The sequence below is a fragment of the Hyperolius riggenbachi genome, chromosome 1 (genome assembly GCF_040937935.1).
Source record: "Hyperolius riggenbachi isolate aHypRig1 chromosome 1, aHypRig1.pri, whole genome shotgun sequence".
Classification (NCBI taxonomy): domain Eukaryota; kingdom Metazoa; phylum Chordata; class Amphibia; order Anura; family Hyperoliidae; genus Hyperolius; species Hyperolius riggenbachi.
The window spans coordinates 221,520,699-221,539,119 of NC_090646.1; the positions used below are offsets into that span (position 1 = coordinate 221,520,699).

The 18,421-nt window shown below is 45.3% G+C and overlaps 1 protein-coding gene across 1 annotated transcript; it reads left to right on the top strand.

The window, feature by feature from the left end:
* The first annotated feature begins 6,773 nt into the window (after positions 1 to 6,773).
* Positions 6,774 to 8,669, top strand: LOC137568480 (zinc finger BED domain-containing protein 4-like). Its single transcript, XM_068278767.1, has one exon. The coding sequence runs from the start codon at positions 6,774 to 6,776 to the stop codon at positions 8,667 to 8,669; it is 1,896 nt and encodes a 631-aa protein (XP_068134868.1).
* The last annotated feature ends 9,752 nt before the right edge of the window (positions 8,670 to 18,421 follow it).

Sequence of the window (18,421 nt, forward strand, 5' to 3'; positions counted from 1 at the left end):
CTGACTGACTGACTGGCTTGTGATGATGATACACTCCAGGCTGCATCTACTTCATAGGCTGCTATGAGAGGGAGAGACCCTGCTTACAAAGGCATTATCATGATCTTTATCAGTCAGAGAACAGAAGACAATGAACACACATTACTGGAATCTGTAACCCCTTACCACCATCTGAATAAGATTGTTTCAGCAAAGGGATAATTAAACTATACACTGAGGAGTTGATAGCAACCCCCCTGTGCAGGGACAGGGTCTAGCCCTTTAACTCACTTTTGTATCTAAAAACTGACAGAGGATTTTACAGCAGAGAGGCAGAGCTGTATGAGGAAGGAAATTGCTCTTAGTGCTTGTGGTAATGTGTGCCCTAACATACAGCATTTAAAAAAAATGCTTAAATCGCTAGTATTCCTTTAACTTTGTTTTGTTGCTCCACCCTCTGACTTCGTCTCAGTGCTAATGCACTATACACAGTGTGCATTGCACAAGAATGTAAATTGACCAGTCAATTCATATTCATAGGGCAGGAGCAGATAGCATTGCTCAAGAGTGCCTAGATATGATGGCACCACAAAAATTCTGCTATGGGGCCCCATACTCTCTAGCTGTGCCACTGCTTACTATCATTCTAGTGATGGGGAGATGCAGGCAAACACTCTGAGTCAATATTCTTTCCATTAGCAGTTCAACAGATTCATCAGCTTAGATGCCCTAGACAGACTCACTGCCATCCAACACAGGAAGAAAGTAATCCAATATTTATTGGTAGACTTTGTAATAGTAATAGTAATATAGTAATAGTAGTAGTATAGTAATAGTAGAACCCAAGATGAGTAAACACAGCACATAACTATGGTATAGATTATGAGCCCCTCTTTAAAGCACTGTAGAAGATGTTTGCTCTAAATGAATATGAATGAATATGAATGAAATATATCTCTCAACCTTTAAAAATATTCATATCTTCATACATAAAGTATGTTTTTAAATTTCCAAAGTCCTGTATGCCGGTATCACAGACAGATGTGAAGTCACTGATAGGCATGATCATTTTGGGAAGGGTTGTACTTTTATTTATATCTGATGCATGGTATAAGTGCCACAGACCATATGTCATGAACATGCCGTATAACTGAGGCTCTAGCACTGAAAGACAGCAGCACCAACCACTGAGCTGCCCGAGTGCCAGGATCTTTTTTATAACTGTGCAGTTACTTACTAATTTCCCTGTTTGGGTTGTGGTCTCTATATAATTGGTTACAGATAAAAATTCCACATCAAAAGTATGATTCATGTATTTGTTTAAAATAGCATCAGGTTCTGTACAATGAAATATTTCCATTGATTTTATATTGTTGTCTGCAAATGATTAAACCACAGTTCAGTAACCGTACCTGTTCATCAGCTAGAGTACCCTAGCATGAATGTTTTATATCTTGAGATGCTGGAAGTGATACCAGATCCTATTTGCTTTGATACACCAGATTATAGTAGTTCAATATTTAACAAGGTTAAAGAAGTTTTTGATTTACATGTTGTGTAAAAAAACAGTGCACTCACATACATATTTCAAATTTGACTTTCAAAACGTATTGAAATGACAGACTAAAAACAGTTTCAAGTAGGGATGGGACTTCGAATCCGGCGAATCCACGAATCCATCGAATCTTAAGAAAGATTCGAGATTCGTGGATTCAAATCCCCATGCTTTTGCGCGCATTCGAATCCGACGAATCCGCGCAACCCGCCGCATCATTACGTCGCATTACGCGTCGCTTGTGACGTCAGCGCGACCACCTCCGACCTCGCGTTCCCGCTCGCCGCGTGATGACGTTGACGCTGCCTTGAAGAAGGAGAAGACCCGGCGTGGACGTCGCAAGAGCTGAAGGCGTGGACGGACGGGCGTGGACGGACGGGCGTGGACGGACGGGCGACAGGTCAGGTACAGTATGTGTAGGTGGGGGGGTGCCCGGGGGCCCGGGGGCCCTAGAAGACTTGCTGCCTGGATGGATGAGGGGGGTGGGGGTCGGGCGGGGTCGGGTGCGGGCGGGTGCGGGCCTACGTGAGGTCGGGCGGCCTACTACCAATGGCTACCAACGCTGGGGGGGACCTATGCCTGGCTACCTACACTGGGGGGGACCTATGCCTGGCTACCTACACTGGGGGGGACCTATGCCTGGCTACCTATACTGGGAGGGACCTATGCCTGGCTACCTATACTGGGGGGGACCTATGCCTGGCTACCTATACTGGGGGGGACCTATGCCTGGCTACCTATACTGGGGGGGACCTATGCCTGGCTACCTACACTGGGGGGGACCTATGCCTGGCTACCTACACTGGGGGGGACCTATGCCTGGCTACCTATACTGGGGGGACCTATGCCTGGCTACCTACACTGGGGGGGGGGGGGGAACCTATGCCTGGCTACCTACACTGGGGGCTACCTGTACTAGGGGGCGCCTATGCCTGGTTACCTGTACTAGGGGGCACCTGTGCCTGGCTATCTATACTGGGGGCACCTATGCCTGGCTACCTATACTGGGGGGGGACCTATGCCTGGCTACCTATACTGGGGGGGACCTATGCCTGGCTACCTATACTGGGGGGGACCTATGCCTGGCTACCTACACTGGGGGGGACCTATGCCTGGCTACCTACACTGGGGGGGACCTATGCCTGGCTACCTATACTGGGAGGGACCTATGCCTGGCTACCTATACTGGGGGGGACCTATGCCTGGCTACCTATACTGGGGGGGACCTATGCCTGGCTACCTATACTGGGGGGGACCTATGCCTGGCTACCTACACTGGGGGGGACCTATGCCTGGCTACCTACACTGGGGGGGACCTATGCCTGGCTACCTATACTGGGGGGACCTATGCCTGGCTACCTACACTGGGGGGGGGGGAACCTATGCCTGGCTACCTACACTGGGGGCTACCTGTACTAGGGGGCGCCTATGCCTGGTTACCTGTACTAGGGGGCACCTGTGCCTGGCTATCTATACTGGGGGCACCTATGCCTGGCTACCTATACTGGGGGGGGACCTATGCCTGGCTACCTATACTGGGGGGGACCTATGCCTGGCTACCTATACTGGGGGGGACCTATGCCTGGCTACCTACACTGGGGGGGACCTATGCCTGGCTACCTACACTGGGGGGACCAATGCCTGGCTACCTACACTGGGGGGGACCTATGCCTGGCTACCTATACTGGGGGGGACCTATGCCTGGCTACCTACACTGGGGGGGACCTATGCCTGGCTACCTATACTGGGAGGGACCTATGCCTGGCTACCTATACTGGGGGGGACCTATGCCTGGCTACCTATACTGGGGGGGACCTATGCCTGGCTACCTATACTGGGGGGGACCTATGCCTGGCTACCTATACTGGGGGGGACCTATGCCTGGCTACCTATACTGGGGGGGACCTATGCCTGGCTACCTACACTGGGGGGGACCTATGCCTGGCTACCTATACTGGGGGGACCTATGCCTGGCTACCTACACTGGGGGGGACCTATGCCTGGCTATCTATACTGGGGGGACCTATGCCTGGCTACCTACACTGGGGGGACCAATGCCTGGCTACCTACACTGGGGGGGACCTATGCCTGGCTACCTGTACTAGGGGGCGCCTATGCCTGGTTATCTGTACTAGGGGGCACCTGTGCCTGGCTATCTATACTGGGGGCACCTATGCCTGGCTACCTATACTGGGGGGGGACCTATGCCTGGCTACCTATACTGGGGGGACCTATGCCTGGCTACCTACACTGGGGGGGGGGAACCTATGCCTGGCTACCTACACTGGGGGGACCTATGCCTGGCTACCTATACTGGGGGGGACCTATGCCTGGCTACCTATACTGGGGGGGACCTATGCCTGGCTACCTATACTGGGGGCACCTATGCCTGGCTACCTATACTGGGGGCACCTATGCCTGGCTACCTATACTGGGGGAACCTTTACCAGAAGCTACCTATACTGGTATTTTAATTATCATGTGCTTGTTCTTTGAGAAAAGGTTTGGTTGAACTCATATGAGCCTTTCCTACCCTTCTCCCTTTATGAATGCCTGCAGTCCAATACTCGCTGTTGCCTGAGCCTCACACAAGCTGCCGCCCGAGCCTCACACAAGCTGCCGCCCAAGACAGAGACCACCACAGACATCTTGCTACAGTAAGAAAAGTACTATACTCGCATTCTGTTTGTCTTTGAGGGGCACAATGTACTGTACCTGACTACCTATGCCTTGCTACGCTAGCTAAACTGTGGGCACCTGAACCATAAGCTACCTATACTGGGGGCACCTATGCCTGGCTATCTGTACTGGGGGCACCTATGCCTGGCTATCTGTACTGGGGGCACCTATGCCTGGCTATCTGTACTGGGGGCACCTATGCCTGGCTATCTGTACTGGGGGCACCTATGCCTGGCTATCTATACTGGGGGGGACCTATGCCTGGCTACCTGTACTGGGGGCACCTATGCCTGGCTACCTGTACTAGGGGGCACCTATGCCTTTCTACCTGTACTAGGGGGCACCTATGCCTGGCTACCTGTACTAGGGGGCACCTATGCCTGGCTACCTATACTGGGGGAACCTTTACCAGAAGCTACCTATACTGGTATTTTAATTATCATGTGCTTGTTCTTTGAGAAAAGGTTTGGTTGAACTCATATGAGCCTTTCCTACCCTTCTCCCTTTATGAATGCCTGCAGTCCAATACTCGCTGTTGCCTGAGCCTCACACAAGCTGCCGCCCGAGCCTCACACAAGCTGCCGCCCAAGACAGAGACCACCACAGACATCTTGCTACAGTAAGAAAAGTACTATACTCGCATTCTGTTTGTCTTTGAGGGGCACAATGTACTGTACCTGACTACCTATGCCTTGCTACGCTAGCTAAACTGTGGGCACCTGAACCATAAGCTACCTATACTGGGGGCACCTATGCCTGGCTATCTGTACTGGGGGCACCTATGCCTGGCTATCTGTACTGGGGGCACCTATGCCTGGCTATCTGTACTAGGGGGCACCTATGCCTGGCTACCTATACTGGGGGAACCTTTACCAGAAGCTACCTATACTGGTATTTTAATTATCATGTGCTTGTTCTTTGAGAAAAGGTTTGGTTGAACTCATATGAGCCTTTCCTACCCTTCTCCCTTTATGAATGCCTGCAGTCCAATACTCGCTGTTGCCTGAGCCTCACACAAGCTGCCGCCCGAGCCTCACACAAGCTGCCGCCCAAGACAGAGACCACCACAGACATCTTGCTACAGTAAGAAAAGTACTATACTCGCATTCTGTTTGTCTTTGAGGGGCACAATGTACTGTACCTGACTACCTATGCCTTGCTACGCTAGCTAAACTGTGGGCACCTGAACCATAAGCTACCTATACTGGGGGCACCTATGCCTGGCTATCTGTACTGGGGGCACCTATGCCTGGCTATCTGTACTGGGGGCACCTATGCCTGGCTATCTGTACTAGGGGGCACCTATGCCTGGCTACCTATACTGGGGGAACCTTTACCAGAAGCTACCTATACTGGTATTTTAATTATCATGTGCTTGTTCTTTGAGAAAAGGTTTGGTTGAACTCATATGAGCCTTTCCTACCCTTCTCCCTTTATGAATGCCTGCAGTCCAATACTCGCTGTTGCCTGAGCCTCACACAAGCTGCCGCCCGAGCCTCACACAAGCTGCCGCCCAAGACAGAGACCACCACAGACATCTTGCTACAGTAAGAAAAGTACTATACTCGCATTCTGTTTGTCTTTGAGGGGCACAATGTACTGTACCTGACTACCTATGCCTTGCTACGCTAGCTAAACTGTGGGCACCTATGCCTGGCTATCTATACTGGGGGCACCTATGCCTGGCTATCTATACTGGGGGCACCTATGCCTGGCTATCTATACTGGGGGCAACTATGCCTGGCTATCTGTACTGGGGGCACCTATGCCTGGCTATCTGTACTGGGGGCACCTATGCCTGGCTATCTATACTGGGGGCAACTATGCCTGGCTATCTATACTGGGGGCAACTATGCCTGGCTATCTCTATACTGGGGGCACCTTTACCAGAAGCTACCTATACTGTCATTTCATTTGATTATTATGTGCTTGTTCTTTGAGAAAAGGTTTGGTTGAACTCATATAATGAGCCTTTCCTACCCTTCTCCCTTTATGAATGCCTGCAGTCCAAGCCCCACACAAGCCAGATACTCGCTGACGCTGTTGCCTGAGCCTCACACAAGCTGCCGCCAAAGACAGAGAGACCACCACAGACAGTGTTACAGTAAGAAAACTATTATTGTTGATGATTGATTCTTTATTTGAGGGTCACTATGTACTGAAGTGGGTATTTTATTCCTAAGTGTGCTTTATACTGAGGGGGCATTACCTAGTAGTAGTAATGAGGGCATAATACAGTATATCAACTTTAAGGTGACTCTGAGGGTCCTGTATCTAGTCTACTAAGGAGACACTATTTTTCTAGAGAGCTGGCAAGCATGAGAAGAAGAGAGTAGTGACAGTGAGCAATAGTAAATGTAGGGGTACAAAAGAGAGCATTTATTTATTTATTTTTTTGTTGAACTTTCAGAGTGTGCCAATAGCACCTCATATGATGACATCTCCACCAGCATCCAGTATCTGGATCCATTTCCAAATTGCACAAGATGAAAATTATGCTAATTGCAACCTGTGTTTGGCAAAGATATCAAGAGGAAAAGGGTCCCATACCACCTCAGCAATGTGGAAACATTTGAAAGCCAAGCATTTGTCTAAATTTCAGGAACTGAAAGGTACACGGTCACCATCGCCAGTATTGCCTCCAGCTTCACCATCAACCTCAAGCCCTCTGTCGGTCAGTGCAGATTTAGCAAGTGAAGACAACGACGACCCAGCCCCAGATGAAGTAGCTTCTGTTGATAGTCCTGCATCAATGTGTAGTCCAGCTCCTAGTCCAGGACCAGCAGAGTCATCTTTTACACAAAGTCCATTCAAATTACCCCCAGTGAAACGCAAAATAGTACCACCACCTTCCAACCAATGGACTATGGCAGCTTTTCTTGATAAAACGCAAAGTTTTAAACCTGGAGACAAAAGAGCTAAAACAGTTACAAGGTTAGTTGCTGAAATGATCTGCAAAGATAACCAACCGCTATCCATAGTAGAGGATAGAGGTTTCAGAAAGTTGTTAAACCACCTAGAGCCAAGATATGTCATCCCAAGCAGGAAACACTTGGCAGAAAAGGTAATTCCACTGATGTATGAAGAGGTAAAGACAAAAGTTGAGGACCTTCTAGGAAAAACCAATTTTATTGGACTCACAACAGACATGTGGACATCTACGTCTTGTGATGACTACCTCAGTTTGACAGTACACTTCTTAGATGAAAACTTTCAGTATCATCACTTGTGCTTGGAATGTATTCCCTTTCCTGAGGTTTCACATACAGCATCTGCAATTGAAACTTTCATTACCACTACTCTGAAAGATTGGAATCTGTCACAAAAAGTTGTGTGTGTCATGAGAGACAATGGTCCTAATGTGGTAGCAGCTTTACAGCGCAGTCCATTTCACCATTTGCCTTGCCTGGCTCATACCTTCCAATTAGTTCTAAAAGATGGTTTGCTGAACAAGACTGAAATTAAAGATATTATGTCATCCTGTCGGAGCATTGTAGGACATTACAAACACTCTTCTAAAGCCATGAAGACCTTAAGATCTGCTCAAGCCAAGTTAAATACAAAACCTCGTCGTCTGATACAAGACGAACCAACTAGATGGAACTCTCAGCTTCACATGCTAGCTCGTCTCATGGAACAAAAGCAAGCTGTTTTACTGTCTGCTTCAGACCTAAATTTTCAGGTAGATCTTACTGCTCGGCAGTGGACAGTTATAGAAGAAGTGATAAGAATTCTAGATGTCTTTGATAAAGCAACTTTTGTGGCCAGTTCAAGCCAAGTCACAATATCCGAAATAATACCTTTAGTGAATAGTACTATTCGTGCATTGCAGACCTTCAAATCCAGTGTTGGATCTGTACAGGGATTTCGCAATGATTTGCTCGCATCTATGAGAAGGCGCTATCACTCTGTAGAGTCAGAAAAATTCTATGCTCTTGCTACCCTACTGGATCCCCGATTCAAGGGAAATGTTTTTTTTAACAGAGAAAATCTGGATGCAGCTAAATCAACGTTGGCCATTGAAATTACTGATTTGAGTATGCAAGTCGAGGATGCTGATCTTTGTACATCAACACAAGGACTAGTAAGAGACACCAGTCAAACATCAACAGAACAACAAGGAGGTCATAGTATGTGGAGCTACTACTCTCAACTGATGGTACCATCTTCCAACAGCAGTGAGCAGAGTTGCCGTCTATCCCCGGAGGAAGAAATTAATGCCTACCTAGCAGAACCACTGCTTCAACCATCCTCTGATATTTTCAAATACTGGAAGGAAAACAAAAAATATCAGAATCTGAGAAAACTCTCTAAAAAGTTCTTAATCACACCACCTTCAACTGTAATCTCAGAAAGACTATTCAGCACATCTGGCAATATAGTTGATAGGAAACGGAGTAGATTGGACCCAGAGCGAGTTCGTATGCTAGTTTTCCTGAACAAAAATCTTCCTTGAACAGAGTTGTTTTTGGAAAAAAATTTTTTCATTTAGGAACAGTTACAGTGGGTAAACAATTGTTGCCAAGATTGGAAAAAGTTGTAACTTGTTGTTATGTTGTTTGGCATTGTTCATTGAATGCACTTTATTTTAGTAAGTGTAAGAAATAGATATGAAAGAGGGTGCTATCTATGTTTAAGATTGAGGGATATGGACTCTGCCATGTTTTATCAAGTGGGTGTCTCAGGTGTCAGCTTGCAGGGGTGGTGACAACTGGCCCCCTGTTCAGCTGCAGTGTTCTGGGCCTTCTGGCCTATTATCTCACATGCTTCCGGGAGTCCAGTGATGTCAGACTTCTTGTCATCACTCAGCTCTCCCCCTAGTATTGGCATGTCTTTTTGCATTCACTGTGATGCAGGAAGAGGTGCCATGAAGTAGGGGACAACTGCGTGGTAAAAGGAAGTCTGGCATCAGTGGACTCTGGCTTCCTATACTTGGGGCAACTATTCCAGACTACCTATATTGGGGGTAACTATTCCATGCTACCTATACTGCAGGCAACTATTCCAGGCTATCTATACTGGAACAACTATTCTAGTCTACCTATACTGGGGGCAACTATTCCACATGCCGTTACCTATGCAGGGGGCAATTATTCCCGGCTACCTTTGCTGGGATAACTATTACTGACGACCTATATTAGGGACAACTATTGAATACTACCTAAACTGGGAGAAAGTATTCCAGGCAACCTATATTAAAGGCAACTGTTCCAGACTACCTATACTGGGAGAAACCATTCCAGGCTACATATACTAGAGGCAACTACTCCATACTACCTATACTGGTTGAAACTATGCCTCACTACGTATATGGGGGGGGGGGCAACTATTCCAGGCTACCAATGCTGGGGGCAACTACTCCAGGCTACCTATGCTGGGCTAACTACAGACTACCTATACTAGGGGCAACTACTCTATACTGGGGAAAACTATGCCACACTACCTATATGGGGGGCAACTATTACAGACTACCAATGCTGGGGGCAACTACTCCAGGCTACCTATGCTGGGCTAACTACAGACTAGTACCTATACTAGGGGCAACTACTCCATACAACCTATACTGGGGAAAACTATGCCACACTACCTATATGGGGGGGCAACTGTTACAGGCTACCAATGCTGGGGGCAACTACTCCAGGCTACCTATGCTGGGCTAACTAGAGACTAGTACCTATACTAGGGGCAACTACTCCATACAACCTATACTGGGGAAAACTATGCCACACTACCTATATGGGGGGGCAACTGTTACAGGCTACCAATGCTGGGGGCAACTACTCCAGGCTACCTATGCTGGGCTAACTAGAGACTAGTACCTATACTAGGGGCAACTACTCCATACAACCTATACTGGGGAAAACTATGCCACACTACCTATATGGGGGGCAACTGTTCCAGGCTACCAATGCTGGGGGCAACTACTCCAGGCTACCTATGCTGGGCTAACTAGAGACTACCTATACTAGGGGCAACTACTCCATACTACCTATACTGGGAGAAACCATTCCAGGCTACCTATACTAGGGGCAACGACTCCAGGTTACCTATACTGGGGGCATCTATTCCAGGCTACCTATATTTGGGGCACCAATCCAAATCGGGGGTGCACATCCACACAAGTTTGCCTCATGCACTGGAGGCAGAGGATCCACTTAGCAACCAGGCTACTGGTATATTGTTTAAGAAGTAAATGTGGCAGCCTCCATATACCTCTCATTTTATTTGAACTTGAACTGGCCACAAAAGTAGCTTTATCAAAGACATCAAGGACTCTTCTTATCACTTCTTCTATAACTGTCCACTGCCGAGCAGTAAGATCCACATTAATTAGGATTCCTATTCCTAACATAACTCTGAAATCTCCAAGACCAATCTGCACTTACTTTTGTGGACAGTCCAAATTTTAGAATTTTAGACAGTTGTCCTTTTAAGGTTATACTGGGGGAAACTGCCACACTACCTATATGGGGGGCAACTATTCCAGGCTACCAATGCTGGGGGCAACTACTCCAGGCTACCTATGCTGGGCTAACTACAGACTACCTATACTAGGGGCAACTACTCTATACTGGGGAAAACTATGCCACACTACCTATATGGGGGGCAACTATTCCAGACTAGACTACCAATGCTGGGGGCAACTACTCCAGGCTACCTATGCTGGGCTAACTACAGACTACCTATACTAGGGGCAACTACTCTATACTGGGGAAAACTATGCCACACTACCTATATGGGGGGCAACTATTACAGACTACCAATGCTGGGGGCAACTACTGCAGGCTACCTATGCTGGGCTAACTACAGACTAGTACCTATACTAGGGGCAACTACTCCATACAACCTATACTGGGGAAAACTATGCCACACTACCTATATGGGGGGGCAACTGTTACAGGCTACCAATGCTGGGGGCAACTACTCCAGGCTACCTATGCTGGGCTAACTAGAGACTAGTACCTATACTAGGGGCAACTACTCCATACAACCTATACTGGGGAAAACTATGCCACACTACCTATATGGGGGGCAACTGTTCCAGGCTACCAATGCTGGGGGCAACTACTCCAGGCTACCTATGCTGGGCTAACTACAGACTACCTATACTAGGGGCAACTACTCCATACTACCTATACTGGGAGAAACCATTCCAGGCTACCTATACTAGGGGCAACGACTCCAGGTTACCTATACTGGGGGCATCTATTCCAGGCTACCTATATTTGGGGCACCAATCCAAATCGGGGGTGCACATCCACACAAGTTTGCCTCATGCACTGGAGGCAGAGGATCCACTTAGCAACCAGGCTACTGGTATATTGTTTAAGAGACCTATCTGCACTCACTTTTGTGGCCAGTCCAAATTAATAAGTTGTCAATGTCATTTAAAGTATTTCTTTCTGTGTTACTGTGTTTACTAGGTATTTTGAAGGAATACTTTGTAAAAGAAGTAAGTGTTATATTTATTCTTCAATTTTGAGAGTAAAAAATTAGTTTCCTCAGTTTGGATGACTGTTTCTTCCATATTTTTGTACAAGATTCGTGAGATTCGGGATTTGAAAGGTTCGAGATATTCGAGAACCTTTTCAGATTCGGATTCGGATTCGGATTCGAAAAAATTGTGGATTCGTCCCATCCCTAGTTTCAAGGCTTGACCCCGAGAAAGATGCACCTTCTAGGAGACAATTCTAGCTACACAAAGTAAAATAAATAAGTGATTAAAGTGGAACTATAATATTTAACTTAGAATTATATAACAATCCTGTTTAAAAAAAAGTTGGAATGCTGCATAAAGTATAAATGATTTGCAAACCCCATATTCACCTATAACAGTTCAAAGGACAATATACCAAATGTTTAAAGGAGTTATCAGGCAAAAAAAATGAGTTTCACTTACCTGGGGCTTCTACCAGCCCCATACAGCCATCCTGTGCCCTCGTAGTCACTCACTGCTTCTCCAGTCCTCTGCCGCCAGCTAGTTTCGTTTTTGCCGACCTGAGGGTCGGCGGGCCGCATTGCGTACATTTTTACGCATTCCCGCTGATGCTAGAACATTAACACATACATTTTTATGTGTTAGTGGTTCAATGCGTACATTTTTACGCATTGAACCACCAACGTGTAAAATGTACGTGTTGCAGCGGGAGTGCGTCAAAATGTACGCAATGCGGCCCAAAATGAAAGTAGCTGGCGGCGGGGGACTGGAGCAGCAGTGAATGACTACGAGGGAACAGGATGGCTGCATGGGGCTGGTAGAAGCCCCAGGTAAGTGAAACTCATTTTTTTTTTTTTTGCCTGATAACTCCTTTAACCACTTGAGGACCACAGTCTTTCTACCCCTTAAGGACCAGAGCCTTTTTCTCCATTCAGACCACTGCAGCTTTCATGGACGGTTTATTGCTCGGTCATACAACCTACCACCTAAATTAATTTTACCTCCTTTTCTTGTCACTAATACAGCTTTCTTTTGGTGCTATTTGATTGCTGCTGCGATTTTTAGTTTTTATTATATTCATCAAAATAGACATGAATTTTGTCAAAAAAATGACTTTTTTAACTTTCTGTGCTGACATTTTTCAAATAAAGTAAAATTTCCTATACATTTGAGCGCGAAAAATATTCTGCTACATGTCTTTGATTAAAAAAAAAAACATTCAGTGTATATTTATTGGATTGGGTAAAAGTTATAGCGTTTACAAACTATGGTGCCAAAAGTGAATTTTCCCATTTTGGAGCATCACTGACTTTTCTGACCACCTGTCATGTTTCATGAGGTGCTAAAATTCCAGGATAGTATAAATACCCCCCAAATGACCCCATTTTGGAAAGAAGACATCCCAAAGTATTCACTGAGAGGTATGGTGAGTTCATAGAAGAATTTATTTTTTGTCACAAGTTAGCGGAAAATGACACTTTGTGACAAAAAAAAAATGGAAAAAAGTTTCCATCTCTTCTAACTTGCGACAAAAAAAAATGAAATCTGCCATGGACTTACTATGCTCCTCTCTGAATACCTTGAAGTGTCTTCTTTCCAAAATGGGGTCATTTGTGGGGTGTGTTTACTGTCCTGGCATTTTGGGGGGTGCTAAATTGTAAGCACCCCTGTAAAGCCTAAAGGTGCTCATTGGACTTTGGGCCCCTTACCGCACCTAGGCTGCAAAAATGTGCCGCCCATGTGGTATTGCCGTACTCAGGAGAAGTAGTATAATGTGTTTTGGGGTGTATTTTTACACATACCCATGCTGGGTGGGAGAAATATCTCTGTAAATGGCAATTTTTTTTATTTTTTTTACACACAATTGTCCATTTACAGAGATATTTCTCCCACTCAGCATGGGTATGTGTAAAAATACACCCCAAAACACATTATACTACTTCTCCTGAGTACGGCGATACCACATGTGTGGCACTTTTTTGCACCCTAACTGCGCTAAGGGGCCCAAAGTCCAACGAGTACCTTTAGGATTTCACAGGTCATTTTGCGACATTTGGTTCCAAGACTACTCCTCACTGTTTAGGGCCCCTAAAATGCCAGGGCAGTATAGGAACCCCACAAATGACCCCATTTTAGAAAGAAGACGCCCCAAGGTATTCCGTTAGGAGTATGGTGAGTTCATAGAAGATTTTATTTTTTGTCACAAGTAAGCGGAAATTGATTTTAATTGTCATTTTTCACTTTTGACAAAAAATAAAATCTTCTATGAACTTCCCCTGTATGTTTGTCAGCATGCAGACAGCTTATGCTGGTGTATGCGCATGGTGCACATGGACACATAACGTTAGCTCCCTTGTGCGATTGGTAAGATGCACTGTCTTTCCCAGGAGAGGAAGTTAGGATGTGTGCTCCTAATCCATTGATAGGTTTGATGCAATGAATGTGTTTGCATGTCTGCACTATGCATGTTACAGGGCCAGAGTTAGGACACCTATGTTTACCTGGGTACTTCTGCGCAGAATAGGTGATTAAGCATAAGAATGCATTCTTCTGTGAACTAAAACCCTGGCTTTTAATTTAGCTGTAGGGATAACAGTTGTGCCTGGATGAGTAAATCTGTGAATGCAATTGTTTGAACATTTGCATGTGAGTGTGCGAAGGGTTAATTGATTTTTGCTGTTTCTAGCCACACCCCCTTCAGCACCTCCCTTTCACTACAAATGTATTTAATGTCCTAACTAGAGGCGATGTGCCTGGATATATGTATGTTTATTCTTATCATTGACCCCTGTGGCTAGGGTCCAATTCGGTGCACTCCCCCCTTCCCCTGTATGTTTGTCAGCATGCAGACAGCTTATGCTGGTGTATGCGCATGGTGCACATGGACACATAACGTTAGCTCCCTTGTGCGATTGGTAAGATGCACTGTCTTTCCCAGGAGAGGAAGTTAGGATGTGTGCTCCTAATCCATTGATAGGTTTGATGCAATGAATGTGTTTGCATGTCTGCACTATGCATGTTACAGGGCCAGAGTTAGGACACCTATGTTTACCTGGGTACTTCTGCGCAGTATAGGTGATTAAGCATAAGAATGCATTCTTCTGTGAACTAAAACCCTGGCTTTTAATTTAGCTGTAGGGATAACAGTTGTGCCTGGATGAGTAAATCTGTGAATGCAATTGTTTGAACATTTGCATGTGAGTGTGCGAAGGGTTAATTGATTTTTGCATTTTGGAAAGAAGACATCCCAAAGTATTCACTGAGAGGTATGGTGAGTTCATAGAAGAATTTATTTTTTGTCACAAGTTAGCGGAAAATGACACTTTGTGACAAAAAAAATGGAAAAAAGTTTCCATCTCTTCTAACTTGCGACAAAAAAAAATGAAATCTGCCACGGACTTACTATGCTCCTCTCTGAATACCTTGAAGTGTCTTCTTTCCAAAATGGGGTCATTTGTGGGGTGTGTTTACTGTCCTGGCATTTTGGGGGGTGCTAAATTGTAAGCACCCCTGTAAAGCCTAAAGGTGCTCATTGGACTTTGGGCCCCTTACCGCACCTAGGCTGCAAAAAAGTGCCGCCCATGTGGTATTGCCGTACTCAGGAGAAGTAGTATAATGTGTTTTGGGGTGTATTTTTACACATACCCATGCTGGTGGGAGAAATATCTCTGTAAATGGTAATTTTTTTTATTTTTTTTACACACAATTGTCCATTTACAGAGATATTTCTCCCACTCAGCATGGGTATGTGTAAAAATACACCCCAAAACACATTATACTACTTCTCCTGAGTACGGCGATACCACATGTGTGGCACTTTTTTGCACCCTAACTGCACTAAGGGGCCCAAAGTCCAACGAGTACCTTTAGGATTTCACAGGTCATTTTGCGACATTTGGTTCCAAGACTACTCCTCACGGTTTAGGGCCCCTAAAATGCCAGGGCAGTATAGGAACCCCACAAATGACCCCATTTTAGAAAGAAGACGCCCCAAGGTATTCCGTTAGGAGTATGATGAGTTCATAGAAGATTTTATTTTTTGTCACAAGTAAGCGGAAATTGATTTTAATTGTCATTTTTCACTTTTGACAAAAATAAAATCTTCTATGAACTCACCATACTCCTAACGGAATACCTTTGGGTGTCTTCTTTCTAGAATGGGGTCATTTGTGTGGTTCATATACTGCCCTGGCATTTTAGGGGCCCTAAACCGTGAGGAGTAGTCTTGAAACCAAATGTCGCAAAATGACCTGTGAAATCCTAAAGGTACTCATTGGACTTTGGGCCCTTTAGCGCAGTTAGGGCACAAAAAAGTGCCACACATGTGGTACCGCTGTACTCAGGAGAAGTAGTATAATGTGTTTTGTGGTGTATTTGTACACATACCCATGCTGGGTGGGAGAAATATCTCTGTAAATGACAATTTTTTGATTTTTACATGTAACACATTCAAACTAATGTGCATACTGGCTCTTTAAAGCTTTTCAACTTATTGTTTTATTTTAAGCCATTGCAGTTTTTAATTTTTCACACAACATCCTTTCTTCATGATCATGCACCCTTCTAAATAGCAGTACATATGTTAACACTGTATAATTGCTGCCACTAGAGGGCAATACATTCATAGAAATGCCATGGTAATTACTGTATTTCCTAATTGAACAATATTTCAAACTGTAACTTTCATGCACTTTTACCAGAATCACTATACTGTTTCCTGACTTCATAAAAAGTAAATAATCCACACGTTATTAAAAGAGAGCAGAAATCAGGATATAAACTAAACAGAATGACAATTTTTTTATTTTTTTTTACACACAATTGTCCATTTACAGAAAGATTTCCCCCACCCAGCATGGGTATGTGTAAAAATACACCCCAAAACACATTATACTACTTCTCCTGAGTACGGCGATACCACATGTGTGACACTTTTTTGCAGCCTAGGTGCGCTAAGGGGCCCAACGTCCTATTCACAGGTCATTTTGAGGCATTTGTTTTCTAGACTACTCTTCACGGTTTAGGGCCCCTAAAATGCCAGGGCAGTATAGGAACCCCACAAGTGACCCCATTTTAGAAAGAAGACACCCCAAGGTATTCCGTTAGGAGTATGGTGAGTTCATAGAAGATTTTATTTTTTTTCACAAGTAAGCGGAAATTGATTTTAATTGTCTTTTTTCACAAAGTGTCATTTTCCGCTAACTTGTGACAAAAAATAAAATCTTCTATGAACTCACCATACTCCTAACGGAATACCTTGGAGTGTCTTCTTTCTAAAATGGGGTCATTTGTGGGGTTCCTATACTGCCCTGACATTTTAGGGGCCCTAAACTGTGAGGGGTAGTCTTGAAACCAAATGTCGCAAAATGACCTGTGAAATCCTAAAGGTACTCATTGGACTTTGGGCCCCTTAGCGCACTTAGGGTGCAAAAAAGTGCCACACATGCGGTACCGCTGTACTCAGGAGAAGTAGTATAATGTGTTTTGTGGTGTATTTTTACACATACCCATGCTGGGTGGGAGAAATATCTCTGTAAATGACAAATTTTTGATTATTTTTACACACAATTGTCCATTTACAGAGAGATTTCTCCCACCCAGCATGGGTATGTGTAAAATACACCCCAAAACACATTATACTACTTCTCCTGAGTACGGCAATACCACATGTGTGACACTTTTTTGCACCCTAACTGCGCTAAGGGGCCCAACGTCCTATTCACAGGTCATTTTGAGGCATTTGTTTTCTAGACTACTCCTCACGGTTTAGGGCCCCTAAAATGCCAGGGCAGTATAGGAACCCCACAAGTGACCCCATTTTAGAAAGAAGACACCCCAAGGTATTCCGTTAGGTGTATGGTGAGTTCATAGAAGATTTTATTTTTTGTCACAAGTTAGTGAAAAATGACACTTTGTGAAAAAACAATAAAAATCAATTTCCGCTAACTTGTGACAAAAAAATAAAATCTTCTATGAACTCGTCATACACCTAACAGAATACCTTGGGGCGTATTTTTTCTAAAAAGTGGTCACTTGTGGGGTTTCTATACTGCCCTGGCATTTTACGGGCCCAAAACCGTGAGTAGTCTGGAAACCAAATGTCTCAAAATGACTGTTCAGGGGTATAAGCATCTGCAAATTTTGATGACAGGTGGTCTATGAGGGGGTGAATTTTGTGGAACCGGTCATAAGCAGGGTGGCCTTTTAGATGACAGGTTGTATTGGGCCTGATCTGATGGATAGGAGTGCTAGGGGGGTGACAGGAGGTGATTGATGGGTGTCTCAGGGGGTGGTTAGAGGGGAAAATAGATGCAATCAATGCACTGGGGAGGTGATCGGAAGGGGATCTGAGGGGGATCTAAGGGTTTAGCCGAGTGATCAGGAGCCCACACGGGGCAAATTAGGGCCTGATCTGATGGGTAGGTGTGCTAGGGGGTGACAGGTGGTGACAGGAGGTGATTGGTGGGTGTCTCAAGGTGTGATTAGTGGGGGGAATAGATGCAAGCAATGCACTGGCGAGGTGATCAGGGCTGGGGTCTGAGGGTGTGGGCAGGTGATTGGGTGCCCTAGGGGCAGATAGGGGTCTGATCTGATAGGTAACAGTGGTGATAGGGGGTGATTGATGGGTGATTGATGGGTAATTAGTGAGCGTTTAGAGAAGAGAACAGATGTAAACACTTGGGAGGTGATTTGACTGCGGGTTTGCGGGCGATCTAATGGTGTGGGTGGGTGATCAGATTGCCCGCAAGGGGCAGGTTAGGGGCTGATTG